The following is an 18,378-nucleotide window of genomic DNA, read 5'->3' as shown; positions in this document are numbered from 1 at the left end:
GAGTGTGGGAGGAAACCGAAGATCTCGGAGATAACCCACGCGGTCACGGGGAGAACGTACAAACTCCGCACAGACAGCACCCGTAGTCGGGATTGAACCCGGGTCTCTGGAGCCTTTAAGTGCTGTAGGCAACAACTCTACCGCTGCGCCACCGTGCCACCCTTAAATACTGTAGCTTACAACCCAATGGTATGAACATTGAATTCTCCAAATTTAGATAACTAACCTACCCTTTTTCCCCCTCTCTTCCCTGTTCCCCACCTGGATGCGCAACCATTTCTCCATCTCCCCATCCACCTTTATACCTCATTCTGGCTTTTCAAGCATCTCAAGCATTTCAAGCATCTTCTAACCATATCTCCTTATCTCACACCTTTTGTCTTTTCATCTCTGGCCTTTGTTCAATCATCTGCCCATCACTGGGTAGGGGTATGTGTGTGTGTGTGTGTGTGTGTGTGTGTGTGTGTGTGTGTGTGTGTGTGTGTGTCTGTTTATGGAGTGTGTGCCTGTGCGTGTGCATGTGTGTGTGGTGTATGCATGTATGTCTGGCTCGGAGGTGTGTATATGCATGGGTATGTGAGTGAGGTGTGCCTATTTACGGTGTGTGCGTCTGCGTATGTGTGCATGTGTATGTATTTATGTGAATGTCTGTAGTGTTCGTCTGTAGTGTGTGCATGTAAGTCTGTCTCAGATGTGCTTGTGTGTGTATGCGAGTGTGTCTGTGCATATATGTCTGGCTCAGGTGTGTGTGCGCATGTGTATGTGTCTGAGGTGTGTCTGTGGTGTGTATGTATGTCTGTCTGGCTGTGTTGTGCGTATGTCTCTGTCTGCCTGCGTGTGTGTGATATATGCATGTGTATGCCTGTGTATGTGTGTCCACCTGTGGTGTGTGTGTGTGCATGTGCGTGTGTGCGCACGCGTGTATGGTGGGTTTGTGTGTGTGTGTGGTGTGTACGTGCATGCGTGTGTGTCAGCCTGTGTGTTTGTCTGCACCCGTGTATGTGTTACTGTGTCCACCTGTGCTTGTTAACAAGTGAATCGGCTCCTCGCCATGAGCCAGTCCTCTTCCCGTTTCAGACTTACTTGGGATAATCCCGAGCGTAGAAGGGAGCTTGGAGAATGCCTGCTGGGAACACAATCTCGTTCTTGGTTGGGGCGTAGTAGGCATTGACAGCGGGAGGTGTCATACTCCACCTGGGGGGGGGGGGAAGAGAGCCAGGGTTAGTACAGAGACACCACAGGAATGTGGTCCTCAGAGCACAGAGGAGGCCGAGATGGCCCAGCCCGGATCAGGAGAGTAGGGTGAGGGCTGCAGAGAGTGAGGGAGTTGGAGAGCACGCAGCAGCTTTGGTCAGTGATTGGGGCATCTGCATTAATGCTGTTCAGCCACTTGAGGGAGCTGCCGGCAAGGTGAACACCAACATGCAGCCGCTGACAGTTCCAGGGTGGTTTTGGACAACCCAGAACTCTCAACAATTCAACTCCCATCGTAAACTGTGCGAGTAACTCCTGACTCCAACGTCTGAGATTGGCCTTTGTGGCCTGCTGCGCATCTGCAACACTCACGTGGACGGGCCCAGCAACGCCTCTTGCAGGAGCACCCTTGCATGATGTACAGGCAGCGAATGCAGGAGCAGGACTCCTCAGCATCTGCACGCCTGGCCCCATCGTTACCTCAACAAGTCGCAGCCACATCGACCCCTCTCAGGTCGGTCTGCTGGAGCCCCAGCCTTTGGAGCTTTGGAGTTGCGTCTCCTTGGACCACCCATCCTCCCACCCAACCACCTGCCTACACCAACCTTCTTGTCGATCCTCTCCAAATCCCACTGCAACTCCACCCTTGCCTTTCTCCCCACCTCTGGTGGCTGACTGTGACTCTGATGAGCATCTCCGATGCTCACACCTCCTGGCTGGGACCCAGGCCTGTTGAGGCCGCTCTGTACCCAGGTTCAATGTTGCCTTGGGCCTTGGCACTGAAGTACTTTGCAGCAGAACTCGCTCAAAGCCAGCATTCGTTGGCGTAAGGTTTAACAACCTTTCCAACTGGCCGGGCCAGAGTCTTCTGCTTTGATCTATACTCCCATTAAAATCATGACAAGGTTCGAACCCGAGGCATCACCCTGCCTTGTCGACCCAAAGCAGAGTTTAGGGTTTCTCAAATTGAGGACCACTGAAGATAACAGGAATTAATTTTGGAGGTTGGTACAGCTGATGCCACCACACAGCCCAAACAGAGCAGGTATGGTCATTAAAGCAAGTTACAGACCTCTACATCCCATCACTTGGGGTGTAGTTTGCCCGATAGGTTTGCTCACTAGTGACACCTGCTGGTTACCACGGAAGCACTGGACAAAGGCAGAGGCAGGGGCAGAACTGGCGTTGGGTGGGTGTTCAAAGGCATAGATTCATCAGCTTGAAAGGAGCAGTAACTGGCCGTACGGGCACGTGTGAGGAAGGCAGCAAACGCCTGAGCAGGGGAGGGGAAGGCAAGACCTTTGCCAGGGGTCTGTATCAGCAGGAGGGTGAAATACTCACTGGTCATTGTTGGGAGATTTGCGAAGCTGATCAGCCATGACTCGTGCAGTGAAGTTATAGAATTGCAGCACATTTTCGAAATAGAGGTCAGGAACCACTTCATACTGGATGAAAACAGACAACAGTCTTTCAGCAAACCTTGGACAAGATGTCCACTTGAATAGCCCCACAAGAAAGATCAACTTACAAACCATAACCAGAGTGGGAAGACGCAGTACTAATTAAACTCATAGGTAGCTGGATCTGCGTTAGAACTTCCACTAAAGACTTTCTGTAGGAAGGTTGGGGGGGGGGGGGGGGGGATTGGCCAGAAACTACACAGCTCTTTGAACTTGCCTCATCCTTTAATGAACCCAATAGTCTCTGGCGCTGAAAGGCAGCAATTCTATCGCTGCGCCACCATGACACCCAACACCCCATGTTGAAAGATTTTCTACTTCTTTTCTACTCAAGTCTCAACAATTCACCTGTTGAGGCACCAATGCTAAAATAAAGTTCCTCCTTTACTGACTGAACTGCCCTGTTTAAACTGCCTCTTCCATTCCGAGCAGCGATCTGACAGAAGCATGGCCTGAAAGCCATTGTGTTTGTTATTGATCAATTTGACCAAGAACGCTCACTGCTGTTGGCTGCATTGAGTTCAGGTCAAACAAAGCGCGTCAGGCCAGCATCTCCACAATGGGAGCATGGACCAGGAACACAGAGCTGCAGAGACTGGAAGCCAGGGATCTCAGGAGAGTTCAATCCTCCATTGGTGATAACTGGAATGATTTTGGTGATTGTTTAGCCACCAAAGCTCAGCAAACGCTAGTCCCCGTGTTCTGTTGCACCCACTTTAAAGAGTACACTGACATTTAAAAGGGTTAGAAACAAACTGGAAGGTGTGTACTTACATCACTGAAGACCTTATCCAATTCTTTAGTATCCATGATAAACTTTGGGTAGCCAATCATGTCATAGATTGCATCTGCCTACCAATGCAAAAAAAAAACAAAGGGTTAAGCAAGAGCGGGTGTTGAATATATCAAAACTGCAAATTACTGAGAGAAATATTATCCTATGAAATCCTACATACTAGTGTGTCAATACCTTCACTGCTACCTGTCACATTCCAAGCACAGTGCTGATCCCGACAATTGGGGCGCACCATGGTGCGGGAGTTAGTGTTGCTGCCTCACAGCTCCGTGGATCTCGGTTCGATCCTAACCTTGGGTTTAGTTTAGTTTAGAGATACAGCACGGAAACAGACCCTTTGACCCATCGAATCCGCAGCGACCAGCGATCTCCGCACACTAACACTACCCCACACACTAGGGACAATTATACATTTATACCAGGCCAATTAACTTAGTGTGGGAGGAATCCAAAGATCTCGGAGAAAACCTACGCAGGTCATGGGGTGAACGTACAGCCAAGCACCCGTGGTCAGGATTGAACCCGCGTCTCTGGCGCTGTAAAGGCAGCAGCTCTACCCCTTACGCCACCGTGCCGCCTATTATTTTTGTGTGTTGTGTGAAATTGGAACGTCCTCCCTGTGGTGGTGTGGGTTTCCTCTGGGTGCTCCGGTACTCTCACATACCATAAACACACAGGTGGGCCAGCAGGATTGGTAAGTAACCAATAAATAATTGTTTAGTTACTAATGAATTGGTAGGCAGTATAGGTAAGTGTGAGTTACCAAGAGCAGATAAATAAACCCAATAACCAAAGATTGAAATCTGGGTTGTTAAGAGTGCAAGAAGGAATGGGGTTAACAGACTTGACTAATCCAAAAGCATAACCACCATTTTTTAATTTAAGATTGGAATTGTCGTTTGGGACTACAGAGAAATAACAGAGGGAGTGGACTGATCGGATCACTCCGCTCACAGCCAGCATGGACATGATGGGATGAATGGCCCCCTGTGTTGTAATAAGAATGAATGAAGCCCCTCAGAGTTGTTCTGCATGGATTGGAACCTACACGGAATGGAAAGGGGAACTTTGGACAAAACCAGCGTGGTAATTGAGCAATAACATTGTTCAGAAGTCTCCAGAGGAAATTGTTACTGGGCATGCTCCCACAAGCAGCTAATAAACACGTAACATTCCGAGAGAATAGTTGTGAGATAGGTCGGTCTTGCTGCGACGTTAGCCTTGCACCAACAGCACCAACTCAACAAAGTTCAGTCCAGTCTTATCCCAAACAGGTCCCATTCCTAATACATTATCCATTAGCTGGTAGACAATACACACTAGGCTCATTTGGAATCATGATGAAACTAAATAGCAAACTCACCAAAGGATTTGTGATCTCAGTGTTCATGCCCCAGTGTGAACTTTAACCGTATAATGTGTTTGTTGGTAGAATACTTAGGTGATCAGAAAAATCTGCAATCTTGGACAATAGTTCACGTTCTTGAGCCTGAGAACTGTAACCTCCAGTTCACGAACAGCTTCTTCCCTGCAGCCATCAGGTTATTAAACACTACAACCTCATAAGCTCTGAACTACAATCGACTATTATTATTATTATTGCACAGTTATTGTTTGTTTTTGAGTATGTGTGTATGTGTGTGTGTGTATGTGTATATATATATATATGTATGTATATGTGTGTGTGTGTGTATATATATATATATATATATTAAAAACATATGTGAGTATGTGTATATATACACACATTTAACCTTTTTTCGCTCTCTCTCGTTTGTCATATTATTTACAGTGTACTATGTTTACATATTCTGTTGTGCTGCAGCAAGCAAGAATGTCATTGTTCTATCTGGGACATATGACAATAAAACACTCTCGACTTGACTGAGCGGTTGGAGATGCACGTTAGGTTGGACACCTCCATTGCGTCCAAGGCTTTATTTTCCCTGCTGAAACAAATGTGTATGTGACTAAAACTGTGGCCGGAGTATTGGGAAAACTTGGATTACTGAAGGGTGAATGCATCGAACCGCTTGACAAGGATTTATCAAAATAGATAATTGCAAAGCAAAGACCCTCTCTGAGCCTGTCCGCTCTTACCAACCCTGCCCCTGACAATAAATGTCCTCAAAATCCAGGAAAACGTGGACCACGTTCCCTATCTCAGGAGCCACCTCTCAGCAAAAAGCAGGTGCTGATGGCAAGAGTCACATTTGTCTTCAAGCCCTTGGGTATTCGAAGAAAAAACATCAAAACATCATGTTCGGCACAACCATTGTGGGCTAAAAGGCTCTTTCCTGTGCAAGGCTGACCAGCTAACCATCTCCAGTAGATAAAATGTGTAGAAAAGAACTGCAGATGCTGGTTTAAATCAAAGATACACGAAATGCTGGAGCAACTCAGCAGGACAGACAGCATCTCTGGAGAGAAGGAACGGGTGACGTTTCGGGTCAAGTCTGAGTTGCTCCAGCAATTTGTGTCTATCTTCGACTTAAACCAGCATCTGGAGCTTTTTCCTACACATTTTGCATTGATGTAACCATCTGTACTGACCCAGGCGATGAGAACCAGCCCAGTGATTTACTGCTTCATCCATCCATACCGACCACCCCTCACCCCATTCTCCACCTGCATCATTTTCACTTTACCTTCTCTTTAGCTGCTTTTTTAGTCTCTTCGTCCATCCATGTGGTCTTCATCAGGCTCTCTTCAAAGGCCTCTTTAATTTCAGAAATCATCTCCTCAGCCTGCAAAGCAATGTCATTACTGAGTCCGTTACAAGGGCCACATGGGATGTTGTTAGACAAATAATGATTAAAGCTTTGAATCTACATAGACTATAATAGTCATGCAGCTTGGATCAGGCCCCCCAGCCTACTGAGTCCATGCTGATCATCAACCACACACTCTCATACTTATCGCATTTTGTTCACCTCGTATTCCCATCAACGATCCCCCAGATCCTGCCACTCTCCTACACACTTGGGGCAATTGGCAGTGGTCCATCAAGCTCCCAACCTGCACACCTTGGCACGTGAGAGGGAGCTATTTCCCAGGGATTTTAGGACGGCTGAAGAAATGTCCAACACCAGAGGGCAAGCTATAAGATGAGATGTGGAGGGTACGATTTTTACACAGTGAATAATGGGGTCCTGGAACGCACTGCCAGGGGTGGTGGAAGAGACAGATACGATATGGTGACATTTAAGAGGCTTTTTGGATAGGCACTTGGAAGTGCAGGGAATAGAGGGATATGTATCATGCACTGACAGATGGCATCATGTTCGGCACAAAACAAGGCCCTTTCCTGTGCTGGTAGACACAAAATGCTGGAATAACTCAGCGGGACATGCAACAACTCTGGAGAGAAGGAATGAGTGACGCTTCGGGTCGAGACCTTCTTCAGACCTTTCCTGTGCTGTACTGTTTTACGCTCTATTTGCACCTCTTCAAACTATTTCTCGCGTCTTTAGTATTTTCATCTCTGGCCATTGTCCGACCATCTGCCTACCAAACCCCCTCATTTGTATCCACCCATCACTCAGTGATATCACTCAGTCCTGCCCCTCTTCCAGTTTCCCTCCTCCTCCCACCACGATCCGTCTGAAGGAGGGCTCCGACCAGAAACATCACCTATCTGTATTCTCCAGAGATGGTGCCTGGCCCGCTGAGTTGCTCCCGCACTTTTTAAAATTATAATTATAGGTCTCAACAAGGTTTTGACTTACAATCTGCTTGCTGTCTTCAGCAAACGTTGCTTTAACAAACATAGCTCCGAGTGAAAATCCAAGGGTCCCATCGGTGTCACCGACACAGCTCTTCCATCGTGTGTTGCATGTCTGTAAGGAAGATGGGAAACATCAAGGGCTGGATAGAGCAAGTTCAAGTTCAAGTTCAAGTTCAAGTGAGTTTATTGTCATGTGTCCCTGTATAGGACAATGAAATTCTTGCTTTGCTTAAGCACACAGAAAATAGTAGGCATTTACTACAAAACAGATAAATGTGTCCATATACCATGATATAAATATATACACACATGAATAAATAAACTGGTAGTGCAAATAACAGAAAGTGGTTGCTAATAATCAGAGTTTTGTCCGAGCCAGGTTTAATAACCTGATGGCTGAGGGGAAGTAGCTATTCCTGAACCTGGTTGTTGCAGTCCTCAGGCTCCTGTACCTTCTACCTGAAGGTAGCAGGGAGATCAGTGTGTGGCCAGGATGGTGTGGGTCTTTGATGATACTGCCAGCCTTTTTGAGGCAGCGACTGCGATAAATCCCCTCGATGGAAGGAAGGTCAGAGCCGATGATGGACTGGGCAGTGTTTACTACTTTTTGTAATCTTTTCCTCTCCAGGGCGCTCAAATTTCCGAACCAAGCCACGATGCAACCGGTCAGCATGCTCTCGACTGTGCACCTGTAGAAGTTAGAGAGAGTCTTCCTTGACAATCCGACTCTCCGTAATCTTCTCAGGAAGTAGAGGCGCTGATGAGCTTTTTTGATAATTGCGTTCGTGTTCTCGGACCAGGAAAGATCTTCAGAGTTAAGTCTTAGTCATTCACAGTTGCGTGAAAGGATAGACCAGGGGTGGGGAACCTTTTCATGTTGGATTGCCGCATTAAGTTAGCTGTAATCTAATAAGGCCACATCCAAGAAACTTCAATTAGATATACTTCAAAATGTACATTATTTTGGTAAAATAGCCCTCATGACTTACTAATGTTTTAATTGTGGCCGTCAGTCGGGAAGGATTATTTCTTTGAATCTTTTACTCTTTGGTATTTTAAATACGTTCATTTTGAGATAAAAATAAAAATAATAAAAGACGAACAAAAACATATTAATAAAAATAAAAGGTAGACAAAAATGCTGGAGAAACTCAGCGGGTGAGGCTGCATCTATGGAGCGAAGGAAAATAGACGACGTTAGGCGACTGAAGAAGGGTCTCGACCCGAGACGTCGCCCATTTCCTTCGCTCCATAGGTTAAGGATGTTTCAAAAGTTAACATCCAGGTAAGGATTGCAGATTTTATATCCTAAAAGAACACTAGTAACCAAATTATTTAAAAAAAAATAAACACCAACAATTTTCCTAACACCATTTAAAAAAAAATTATCAAACTAATTCTTAAGCTGGGTTCAAACCCTCAAACTGCTATAATGGAATAGAATGTTGTGTTTGTTGGGAGTATTTCAGAAAGTTTAAAAGTAAATGAATTTTTCCAGCTAACAATAATTTTAATCAATGTTTCACTTTTAACAAATGATGTTAATATGCTGACTAATTCTACTTGCAGAGCAGATAAAATATTTGAAGGCGCACGATGGCTGGTGATGACGCGCGCGATCGTCGTGCGACTGTCGTACGTCAGTCACTACTGGCCTGTCGCGTAAATGACGGCCAAGTGGGACAGGCCCTTTACTTTAGACCACTGGTTCAATGTTCACAATCGAACCAAATCCATTCGATCTGATTGTGGGAACGCAACACGCAGAGCTAAAAGGGTTCACATGCATTTCCACCTAATGGTTTCTGAGGATAAACAAAAGGTAACTCTTCAAGTGAGAGATAGATGTAGCTCTTAGGGTGAACGGAATCAAGGGATATGGGGAGAAAGCAGGAACAGGGTATTGTTCTGGGTGATCAGCCATGATCATATTAAATGGCGGCGCTGGCTTGAAGGGCCGAATGGCCTACTCCTGCACCTATTGTACCACTACCTGGTCTGTTCCTGCTCCCTGATAGAATGTCGGTATCAGAGAGGTGCCCATTGATCCTTCACCTACAGAGCAGCTGAGGTCTGACAGCAAAGAGCAGGCCTGGTCCAGCGAATCCAGGTTCCTGGTCCAAATAATGAGAGCATGCTATTCATTAGACCGCAGGCTTCCTTGGAAGAGAGTACTCTCTCTGCTTAGCAGCTGATACAACTCACGGATGGCTTTCAAATACCACACATTCACTCCTTACTGGCTGGACTCAGTATGATTCGGATTTGAATTTTTCACTTGTTTAGGAATTTGTTATTTTGTTAAAACAAGAGAATTCTCACGCATAGAAGCAAAATGAAATCGATTGGAGAAAGCCAAATAGTACGACTAATATCAGTGAGTTTTTTTTTGCTGTTTGACATCTTTTGTTCTGCATATTTCACAATTATTTGTGATCATTCTCAGCAAATCTTTTGATTTTAGGCATAGCACCAACAATTTTAGTTTTTTGTTTTACTTTTAGAGATACATTGTGGAAACAGTCCGTTCGGCCCATCGACTCCATGCTAACCAGCGATCACCAGTACACTAGTTCTATCCTACACACTAGGCACAATTTACTGAAGCCAATTCACCTACAAACCTGAACGGTCTTTGGCATGTGGGAGGAAACCGGAGCACCCGGAGTAAACCCACACGGTCCATACAAACTCCATACAGACAGCACCCGTAGTGAGGATCGAACCTGGGTCTCTCGCGCTGTCAGGCAGAAACTCTACTGTCACGCCACTGCACCACCCTAGTTCCATCAACCTCCAGTAGCATCCTGTGGTGAATGGATGACCTCCATGAATGTAGGGAGGCTAGCTTGGTTTCCTTCCGCCCAGGTGTGTCTCATTGCTTAGCAACGTGGAGCAGAGCCTTGGGTCCCACCTCTCACCTGGGAAGGTTTCTTCTTTTAACAAAAAAAAAAAACCCTTTGCAAACTGGGTTTACAGATGTTCACAAGCTGGTATTATAGTAATTTATTTTGTATTAGTGCCAAATAACTACATGCTTAATGCAGCCCACATTGTGTGTGAAGCTCCCAGCAGAGCTTGTGGGCCACGAGGAAGGAACAATCCCACCTTCTCTCCCTGTCCCGCAACTTTCATTGATAAAGTCAGCTAAAACATGCAGAGCCTGGATTTGGGCAAGCTGAGCGCTGGATTGAAAGTTTGTGTGTTCTCTGCGCTGACATGACCAGATGGTTTGTATCAGACCAAAAGTGATGCATCACATCTTTTAAAACAAATGCAAACACTCTCCCTCAATGTCAGCCAGACGAAGGAGCTAGTCATCAACTTCTGGAAACATGGTGGAGTACATGCTGCAATCATCATCAATAGTGTCAAAGTGGAAATGGTTGAGAGCTTCAAGCTCCTTGACATTAATATTAACACCAATCTGTCCTTGTCCAACCACATAGACACGAGAGCAAAGAAGGTACACCATTGCCTTTACTTCCTTAGGAGACTGAGGAAATTCAGCATGTCTCCAGTGACTCTTACAAACTTCTACAGATGCGCCATGGAAACCACACTGCCGAGTTGCATCACAGCTCGGTTTGGGAACAGCCAAGACACCAAAAAAGTGCAGAGTAGTAGATGTAGGCCAGTCCATCACACAGGCCAGACTTACCACCATTGACACCATTTGCACTTCACACTGCCTCAGAAAAGCAGCCAACATAATCAAGGACTTGTCCCACCCCAGTCATTTCTTCTCCCTGCTCCTTGGCTTGATTGTATTGATGTATAGCAGCGAGAACAATATTTAAAAGACATTTGGTCAGGTACATGGATAGGGAAAGTTTAAAGGGATATGGGCCAAACGGGAGCAAATAGGACTAGCGGCATGGGCAAGTTGGGCCGAAGGGTCCCTTTTCATGTTGTATGACTCAATTATGCTATTGTATGATCTGATTGGATAGCGTGCAAAACAAAACTTTTTGCTGTACCTCGGTACACGTGACAACTATAAACCTCCACACGTTGAAATTTGCTCAAATACTTTAACAGCTGTTTAAAACATAATCAACAAGTTTGTCACTTAAATAATCTTCTGGGAGAGAGGACCTGGAGGTAGAGGCTAAGTTGAATAAACGGTTATTGAAATGATACAGGAAGGGCATGTCTTTCTATCACAAGTTCACAAATTATAGAAGTTAAATTAGGCCATTCGGCCCATCGAGTCTACTCCACCATTCAATCATGGCTGATCTCCGAGTCCTAATCCCCTATTCCTGCCTTCTCCCCATAAACCTTGACACCCATTCTAATCAAGACTTTGTCTATCTCTGCCTTAAAAATATCCACTGACTTGGCGTCCACAGCCCTCTGTGGCAATGAGTTCCACAGATGAACTACCCTCTGACTAAAGAAGTTCCTCCTCCCCTCCTTTCTAGAAGAGCGTCCTTTAATTCTGAGGCTAAGACCTCTGCTCCTAGACTCTCCCACCAGTGGAAACATCCTTTCCACGTCCACTCTATCTATGCCGTTCATTATTCTCCATTATTTCAGGAATGATCAAACTGAGGGCTTCAAGATTACAATAGGTTTGACAGTCCAAATCACAGAACCTTCCAGAAGACCGTCAGTCAGGCTGTTGCCTGAAACTGGTTAGCTGCAGTTGTCTCATGATCCTGGCAGAAGATTGCTACCAACATTTGGTTTCCTAATAATTTCTGCTGCTTTGCAATGCTCTCAGTCGGGACCTGGCTAGTTTGATATGGTATTATTTTCAATTTCTTAACGTTTATGGTTTGTACAAGAAACCAAAATAAAATCCTATCCTTCTTGCGTAAGTAAAATAAACATGATGCAAACTACAGTCCAGATCCCTCGGGCTTATTGCATTCAATTGCACTAACTTAGCCTAACAAAGGGCACACAAAAACACTAACATGTGATGGATATATTGTATTTCAGTAATTTATCCAATTTAGTGTCATCTGTTTTTGAGAAGCATGACCTCAAAATGAGTTTCGCAATTGACACAGATTTGTGCTTGAGGACATTGGCAGAGTTAAACCAGAACTAAACTCATGACTGAAAATTATTCACAATACTTATTTGGCCAAAGGAAATGAAATCACAGAGACTCAAAATGTTTGAATGTTAGAGCTATAAAAGTACATGGCCAGCTTCACTGATCCAGTCGAGGTTTCTGGTCAAACGCAGAACTGAACAGGAAAAGTAGAAAAAAAAAATCAGGAATGGATGGTTAGTTTTAGTTTAGTTTAGTTTAGAGGTACAGAGCAGAAACAGGCCCTTTGGCATACCCAGGCCGTGCCGACCAGTGATCTCTGAACATCAGAACTGTCCTACACACAATTTATAATTTTACCAAAGCCAATTAACCTACAAACCTGTACGTCTTTGGATTGTGGGATGAAACCAGTGCACCCGGAGAAAACCCACGAGGTCACAGGGAGAATGTACAAGCCTTACAGACAGCACCCGTAGTCAGGAACGAACCCGGGTCTCTGGCGCCGTAAGTCAGCAACTCTGCCATCGTGCTGCCCTAAAACTGATTCAAATCTGGATGACCTTGGATTAATGCCAATACATCTCTGGGCAGTCAGGCAAATGAGACCCTCTGCTGGACGGTGGAATTTGACAGACTCTTGACTCACTTTTTTAGTTCCCGACATGGCCGTGAGGAGCTTTTCCTCAGCATCCTGGAAGCGATGATCCAAGCAGTCAGCAGTTTTCATCACCACATTCCATATCATATAGTTGTTGAGGACACTGCAAGCAGAGACACTGAAGTCACGAACAGCATTTATTTCGAGAGGACAAGAATATAAAAACAGGGATGTCAGGCTGAGGCTTTATAAAGCACTTGTTAGACAGCATTTGGAGTATTATGAGCAACTCTGGGCCCCATATCTGAGGAGGATGCTCTGGCGTTGGAGAGGGTCCACAGGAGGTTTGCGAGAATGATCCCAGGAATGGGATGGAAGATTGCAACCTTCACATGGTCAGCCCTGTTTTGATTAATGCAATCAACCCGGCGAGCACAATCAAATAAGATCAAATAGAACAAGTTGTCCTACAACTTTAGGCTGTGCACGCCATACGCAAGAAGAAGAAGAAGATCCCAGGAATGATTGGGTAAACATAGGATGAGCATTTGACAGCATGGGCCTGTACTCGCTGGAGTTCAGAAGAATGAGTGGGGCCCCACATTGAAACTTAGTGAACAGTTAAAGGCCTGGATAGAGTGAATGTGGAGAGGATGTTTCCACTAGTGGGAGAGTCGACAACCAGAGGCCATTGCCTCAGAATTAAAGGACATGCCTTTAGAAAGGAAATGAGGAGGAATTTCTTTAGTCAGAGGGTGGTGAATCTGTGGAATTCATTGCCACAGCCAACTGCGGAGGCTAGGTCAATGTATTTTTAAGGCAGAGATTGACAGATTCTTGATTAGTACGGGTGTCAGGGGCTATGAGCAGAAGGCAGAAGAATGGGGTTAAGAGGGAAAGATAGATCAGCCATGATTGAATGGGGGAGTAGACTTAATGGACCGAATGCCCTAATTCTGCTCCTGGAATTTATGAAGTAATCTACAGTCCATTTTCCTGATGGAGAATTGACATACAGTGCCCTCCAGAATGTTTGGGACAAAGACCCATCATTTATTTATTTGCCTCTGTACTCCACAATTTGAGATTTGTAATAGAAAAAAAAAAATCACGTGTGGTTAAAGTGCACATTGTCAGACTTTATTAAAGGTAATTTTTATTCATTTTGGTTTCACCATGTAGAAATTACAGCAGTGTTTATACATAGGCCCCACATTTCAGGGCACCATTATATTTGGGACACAGCAATGTCATGTAAATTAAAGTAATCATGTTTAGTATTTTGTTGCATGTCCTTTGCATGCAATGACTGCTTGAAGTCTGCGATTCATGGACATCACCAGTTGCTGGGTGTCTTCTCTGGTGATGCTCTGCCAGGCCTGTATTGCAGCCATCTTCAGCTTCTGCTTGTTTTGGGGGCTAGTACCTTTCAGTTTTCTCTTCAGCATATAAAAGGCATGCTCAATTGGGTTCAGATCGGGTGATTGGCCACTCAAGAATTGACCATATTTTAGCTTTGAAAAACCCCTTTGTTGCTTTAGCAGTATGTTTGGGATCATTGTCTTGCTGTAGAATGAACTGCCGGCCAATGAATTTTGAGGCATTTGTTTGAACTTGAGCAGATAGGATGTGTCTATACACTTCAGAATTCATTATGCTACTACCATCAGCAGTTGTATCATCAATGAAGATAAGTGAGCCAGTACCTTCAGCAGCCATACATGCCTAGGCCATAACACCCCCACCACCGTGTTTCACAGGGGATGGGAGTTTGCAACCTTCATGTGGTCCACCCTATTTCGACTAGAGCAATCAATCCAACGTGCACAAACAATTAGATCAAATAGCATAAGTTGACCTACAACTTTAGGCTGTGCACGCCATACGCAAGAAGAAGACTGTGTTTCACAGATGAGGTGGTATGCTTTGGATCTTGGGCAGTTCCTTCTGTCCTCCATACTTTGCTCTTGCCATCATTCTGATAAAAGTTAATCTTCATCGCATCTGTCCTTTTTCCAGAACTGCAGTCGCTCTTTTAAGTACTTCTTCGCAAACTGTAACCCGGCCATCCTATTTTTGTGGCTAACCAGTGGTTTGCATCTTTCAATGTAGCCTCTGCATTTCTGTTCATGAAGTCTTCTGCGGACAGTCGTCCTGATCTGTCGGACACGTGTTTTGGGTTTTTTCTTTATTATAGAGAGAATTCTCCTGTCATCAGCTTTGGAGATCTCCTTGGCCTGCCAGTCCCTTTGCGATTAGTAAGCTCATCAGTGCTCTCTTTCTTCTTAATGATGTTCTAAACAGTTGAATTTGGTAAGCATAAGGTTTGGCTGATGTCTCTAACAGTTTTATTCTTGTTTTTCAGTCTCATTAAGGCTTCTTTGGCTTTCATCGGCACAACTTTGGTCCTCATGTTGATAAACAGCAATAAACGTTTCCATAGGTGATGGAAAGACTGGAGGAAAGACTAGGTGCTGAGAGCTCTCTTACACCTGCATTAAGGAGGTATTTAAACACACCTGAACAATTACAAATGCCTGTGAAGCCATGTGTCCCAAACATTATGGAGCCCTGAAATGGGGGAACTGCTGTAATTTCTACATGGTGAAACCAAAATGTATAAAAATGGTCCTTAATAAAATCTGACAATGTGCAATTTAACCACATGTGATTTTTTCTATTGCAAATCTCAAATTGTGGAGTACAGAGGCAAATAAATAAATGATAGGTCTTTGTCCCAAACATTATGGAGGGCACTGTAGAGTGAGTGGTGGGACCATTTGGGCAAATGAGCACAACATCAGGCTGGAGCAGAGCAGGCTGAAGTCACCAGGGTTGTACATATCCCAACATGAGCAGATTTGGAGCAGACTCGTGCTTCTGTTGCAAAAACAAGAAATGGTAATTAAAGAAAGATGAATAAAAACAAACATCAACTGTTCCAGGAAAAAATACGTGGAATATTCAATAGCCAGAACGTCCAAAAACTAGCAAGCACATGGGATTTAAATGGAGGATCCAGGTAATGGGAACAATTGATTGAGAGGTTGTCAGTGAGAGTGGCAAGGGAGAGAATTAGAGAGAAAAACACAGGGAGAGTGAGGGGCAGTGTAGAGAGAGGGAGAGGGAGAGGGAGAGGCAGAGGGAGAGTGAGGGGCAGTGGGGAGAGGGAGAGGGAGAGGGAGAGGGAGAGGGAGAGGGAGAGAGAGAGGGAGAGGGAGAGGCGAGAGAGGGAGAGGGAGAGGGAGAGGGAGAGGGAGAGGGAGAGGGAGAGGGAGAGAGAGGCAGAGAAAATTGAGAGAGTGCGAGAGTAGAAAGAGAGTGAGAGAGGAGCAGAAAGAGTGAGAGGCAAACAGGGTGAGAGAGTGAAAGAAATAGAGGAAGTGAGAGAGGAGCAGAGAGAGTGACACAAGAGTAGAGAGGGCAAGAGAGGGGCTGAAGGGGCGAGAGGTAACCAGAGAGCTTTGAGGCAATTTTTATGGGTTGTGGACAAATACCAGATAAACAAATTGACTCATTCATGAAGAAGGGTTTCGGCCCAAAACGTCGCCTATTTCCTTCGCTCCATAGATGCTGCTGCACCCGCTGAGTTTCTCCAGCAATTTTGTGTACCTTTGACTCATTCATTGCTTTGATGCTGCTGGGATACTGAAATATTCTAAACAACTCCCACATTTACCAACTTAACTGTCCGTAAGTGAAGTAATTCACTGTTTGAGATCTTTCCAAAATACAAACTTTCACCACCTCTATTCATCTTTTTATGATAGAATTTAGTATTAATTGTGGATGGACACAAAAGGCTGGAGTAACTCAGCGGGTCAGGCAGCATCTCTGGAGAAAAGAAAGGTCTTGACCCGAAACGTCACCTAATCTTTTTCTCCAGAGATGCTGCCTGTCCCGCTGAGTTACTCCAGCATTTTGTGTCTATCTTCGGTGTAAACCAGCATCTGCAGTTCCTTCCTATAAATTGTGGACATTTGTTGTTGACCTCCTGATATGAGCAATTTAATTATTTTCATTTCCTCATGCTATTTTACCTTCCCATTGATCAAAAACAGGCACTTCCTGGCCAGTTGCAATCAGCTTGTAAGCAGCTGGCGTGTGCCTATTATTTATTGGGATTAAAAGCACAGGTGGGAAACAAATGATAAAAGCAAAGGAGCCTAACCTTTTGTCGGTGGAGTTGATGAGATCAGAAACCTTCTGCAGATATTCCTTTGCATAGACAACCACAGGCTCAGAGTCATTCAGCTCAACTGGATGGAACATGGCGGACAACAGGGGCAGCCAGTCAACAACTGGGACCAGCACCTGACAAAGAAACGGAGAAGATTACTAAACCAAAATAGGCCAGGTCGAGGAGTCAAGAATGTTCTGGAATAAACAAGAGGCACGGATCTTGTTCAATTAACACGGGTCCAGAACCTGCCGTGCAGTCCAACATTGCAAAGATATTTATCGGCTCATTACTCCGTGAAGTGGTCACTAAATAATTACTAAATACCCCCAAAGAGGTCACATGTTTAACTCTGTGGCTACATTGGAAATAAGTCCTTTGTAGCCTTCACTCAGTCCAATCTTGTGGTTCAAAACATTGCCGAGGTTGGAGGAAAGGGGTTAAGAGGCGATGGTTTATATCTGGGGGATTCAGCTGCTCAACCCAAGAATGCAGTTAAGATGCTGAGGCTAAGTTACTTCTTTTGAAGAAAGAAATCAACTTGCACGGAAAGATGAAGGATAGCGAAAGATGAAAAGGAATTAGGCAGGTGAATGATGACTGGTAACAATTATTGTTGGCTGAACTCGCTGGGACTTTGGTTTGTTTAAGATATAATCCAGATGTGGCTCACTGCACTTTTGATCAGCAAAATATAAATGACTAACAGGCAGCATCACCGGTCGTGAGGTCAAGTAGAAATGTTACATCAATGGTAACCTTCCTGTGAAACAGTAGATGAACTGGTGAAGGGAAAAGTGTGTGTTTTGATCATGGTTAATATTTTACTCACTAATAGGTGGGAGAGGTTGTACAAGTATACACATGAAGGAAATTAACTGCATTGTGTGCCAGGAATTTCTACTTGAGTTAATGCTTCTGCTGCTGAGGTCCATGTTTACCCTTGGAGTACGGCAGATGTAACTATCAATTAAACCACCCCAATGTGGGGTTTGGCGCAGAGGAACCACACAAACGTCGGCGGACGACACGGGTGGAGCGATCTCGCTGAGCGACGAGCTGCAGGCAATGTCCTCATCTGATTGTGATGTCCTCATCACTATCGCAGATCAGTCACGGATAACAAGCAAACACCTTGTGCTCTGTCACCCTGCTGTCACTGCAAGGTTGAGCTCCAAATGTAGGGGGATACATTTTGCACATTTATTAATGGAATCACCCATTGCCACCAACAAATTCCTCAGATGGGGATAATGTTGATGAAGCTCAACAGAAGCTCCAAGGAGAAGCGCTCAGGGGAGTTGAAATGTGATTCAAAGCCTCTCTCCCGAGATGCTGCCTGTCCTGCTGAGTTACTCCAGCACTTGTGTCTATCTATGGTGTAAACCAGCATCTGCAGTCCCTTCCTTCAA

The 18,378-nt window shown here is 44.9% G+C and overlaps 1 protein-coding gene across 6 annotated transcripts in view; it reads right to left on the bottom strand.

Moving 5' to 3' along the window:
• The window catches only part of ece1 (endothelin converting enzyme 1), a 215,498-nt gene that overhangs the window by 17,491 nt on the left and 179,629 nt on the right, over positions 1–18,378 (bottom strand). For all 6 annotated transcript variants that reach the window (XM_033048028.1, XM_033048029.1, XM_033048032.1 and 3 more), the window contains 7 exons: positions 16,958–17,100; positions 12,835–12,949; positions 7,179–7,289; positions 6,099–6,197; positions 3,429–3,506; positions 2,536–2,639; positions 1,084–1,194 (listed from right to left, as the gene is read on the bottom strand). In XM_033048028.1, coding sequence (XP_032903919.1) covers positions 1,084–1,194; positions 2,536–2,639; positions 3,429–3,506; positions 6,099–6,197; positions 7,179–7,289; positions 12,835–12,949; positions 16,958–17,100 — 761 coding nt within the window. The remainder of the gene's footprint in view (positions 1–1,083; positions 1,195–2,535; positions 2,640–3,428; positions 3,507–6,098; positions 6,198–7,178; positions 7,290–12,834; positions 12,950–16,957; positions 17,101–18,378) is intronic.

This window comes from Amblyraja radiata, chromosome 31, assembly GCF_010909765.2.
Source record: "Amblyraja radiata isolate CabotCenter1 chromosome 31, sAmbRad1.1.pri, whole genome shotgun sequence".
NCBI lineage: Eukaryota > Metazoa > Chordata > Chondrichthyes > Rajiformes > Rajidae > Amblyraja > Amblyraja radiata.
The sequence above is the reverse complement of the archived record's forward strand: the minus strand, read 5'-3'. Positions and strand labels throughout refer to the sequence as shown.